The sequence below is a fragment of the Triticum dicoccoides genome, chromosome 1A, assembly GCF_002162155.2.
Source record: "Triticum dicoccoides isolate Atlit2015 ecotype Zavitan chromosome 1A, WEW_v2.0, whole genome shotgun sequence".
NCBI classification, from domain to species: domain Eukaryota; kingdom Viridiplantae; phylum Streptophyta; class Magnoliopsida; order Poales; family Poaceae; genus Triticum; species Triticum dicoccoides.
Window position 1 is genome coordinate 404,327,454 of NC_041380.1, and position 2,484 is coordinate 404,329,937.

Here is a 2,484-nt window from a genome sequence, read left to right on the forward strand (position 1 = left end):
GAAGACGAGATAAAGGAGGGGACATTCAGGATGCATGCCCGTGCAAGTCGAGGCCATGATAGTGTTTCGGTCAGACTTCACTCCATGTCGGAGGTGGAGAAACGTCAGGGTTACCCATCCCATCGTTGGTTAGCCTCGAGGGTAGAGGCTATTGACACGGCTGTCACCTCTATGGCCGCCTTACATGTCAACCCCCTTCACAACTTATCACCATCCTTGTAGCATCGTGCCATTTCTTATGTAGATTTTACTTAGTACTATCATGTACTCCCTCCGTTTCAAAATAGATGACCCAACTTTATACTAATTTTGTACTAAAGTTAGTATAAAGTCGAGTCATCTATTTTGGAACGGAGGGAGTACTTTCTTATATCCATATTGTGTTTTTTTTCTGACAACCTTACTGTCATGCATGGGTGATTTTACTATGCCAGAGGCATGATAGATTATCGATAATAGCGCACTATACAACTCAAAACACTCATGGTTCCATGAAATGAAATAAGGAAAACTCTTTGTGTAAACCGACTGATCTTTGCGTTGCGTAAGTCGCGTCCCAGGCCATCCGATTGAGCTCATCATGCGGTACACACGCTTCTCTGTCCCATGGACCCACCCAAGCCGCCTCAACCTTATCCCTCGATGAGAGCATGTGAGTCGCTCGTCTTCTCAAACTGCTCTGCTCTTTCTCCAGGTGCATGGCAGCGATGACTGCTTCCCATCCGCACCCACCAGCACTACCACACAAGATGCTCTAACGCAGCATCCGCCGTTGGAACCGCGCCATCGCCGACGCCGCGTGTTGCCGTTGCATCCATCGTCCTCGCTGCATCGCAGCATGCGCCGTCGCTGCCGCTGCATCGTAGCAAGCTTTTGCTGTCGTTGCATCGTGTTGTTGCTGCCGTTGCAGCCATCGCCGCCACGTGTTGTTGCTGCATCCGCCATCGTTACCGCGTGCTGTCGTTGCATCCGCTGTCGCCGCCGCTGCATCGCAGCATGCGCCGCCGCGTGCTGCCGCTGGATCCGTCGTTGCCGCCGCGTGCTGCGTAGCAGCATCCGCCGCCGCCGCCACCGCGTGTTGCCGAGGAGCCGGTGCAGCGACGAAGCATCGTCGGGTTTGCCGATGCTGCGATGAAGCATTGCCGAGGCGCCGGAGCAGCGACAAAGCATCGTCGGTGCTGCGATGAAGTATTGCCGAGGTGCCGGAGCTGCGACGAAGCATCGTCGGGTTCGCCGGTGCTGCGATGAAACATATCTGAGGCGCCGGAGCTGCGACGAAGCATCGTCGGATTCGCCGGTGCTGCGATGAAGCATTGTCGAGGCGCCGGTGCTGCGATGAAACATTGCCGAGGCACCGGAGCTGCGACGAAGCATCCTCGGGTTCGCCGGTGCTGCAATGAAGTATTTGTCGAGGCTCCGGTGCTGCGTTGGAGCATCGGCGGCCAGCCGGCCAGTGTTGCGTCTGTGGCCGATGGCGGGGTTGCTGTGACCAGACGAGACTCCGGCAAACGGCAGCGCTTCATTGCCTGCTGAGGAGGGGGCTGCTGCTTTCAACAACCGAGCACTGCGAGAGAAGAATACGAAGGAAGAAGAGGAAGACGCGTTGTTGGGAGCCTACGATCTAACGGCCACCTACGTCTAAATCAGACGGCTGCGCTAAGATCAGCCGGCTTACGCCTAGCAGCCGCCATAAAATAAACAAGACATGATAAAATGATGACAAGGACATAACAAATGTTTCAATTTCGGTAACCACCAGTTATTCAATATTGCGTTTAGATATCGATGGAGAGAGGTAGAGAAGAATCTGAAAAAAAAACCAGATTCCACAAATCCTCTATTCAAGGTATCGGGTACATGCATACCACAATGGTAAGTCGGGAAGTGAAACGAACTCGATGCATCCCTAGCTATCTTCCAACTGTTTAAATTAACACCTCTATATACTGTGACCGGTCCGGTAGAAATAACCGGACAGATATCATCCCTCCATTGAACATGTACTATGATAAATGAGCTTAATATACCAAGTGAAATTTTATGTACGGTACACTATTTTAAAATTCAATGGGATTCTGTTTTGCTTTTGCTTGCGTGCACGGCAAACCCCAGCTCGTAGTTGGCACCCGGCACGACGGGCCACGTGAGCGTGTCCCGTTCCCGTATCCCAACCCAACCACGCGGTAACCCCACCGCAACAAACCGCCGGAACCTTCATCTTGGTCTTCGTCTTCGCCGTACCCATCCCCACACCCTCCACTCTCCGGCACCCGCACGCTCGCCTCGCCGGAACCCTTCTTGCCATGATGTCTTCGTCGCCGCCCGCCGGCGCCGCCGACGGCGACATGGAGACGCTGCCCCTCGCCGCCGCCTCCGACTACGCCTCCGTGGCCTCCACCTTCGACCCCCTCCTCTCCTCCTCCTCGCCCGCCTCCCCTCCCGCCCCCGCCGCCTCCCCCCTCTCCCGCGCCTCCTCCTCCTTCG

The 2,484-nt window shown here is 54.9% G+C and overlaps 1 protein-coding gene across 1 annotated transcript in view; it reads left to right on the forward strand.

Moving 5' to 3' along the window:
- Window positions 1-2,189: 2,189 nt before the first annotated feature.
- The window catches only part of LOC119276017 (sorting nexin 2B-like), a 6,359-nt gene continuing 6,064 nt past the window's right edge, over window positions 2,190-2,484 (forward strand). The window contains exon 1 of the mRNA XM_037556969.1: window positions 2,190-2,483. Within this exon, the coding sequence (XP_037412866.1) occupies window positions 2,304-2,483 (180 nt within the window). The 5' untranslated portion in view covers window positions 2,190-2,303. The remainder of the gene's footprint in view (window position 2,484) is intronic.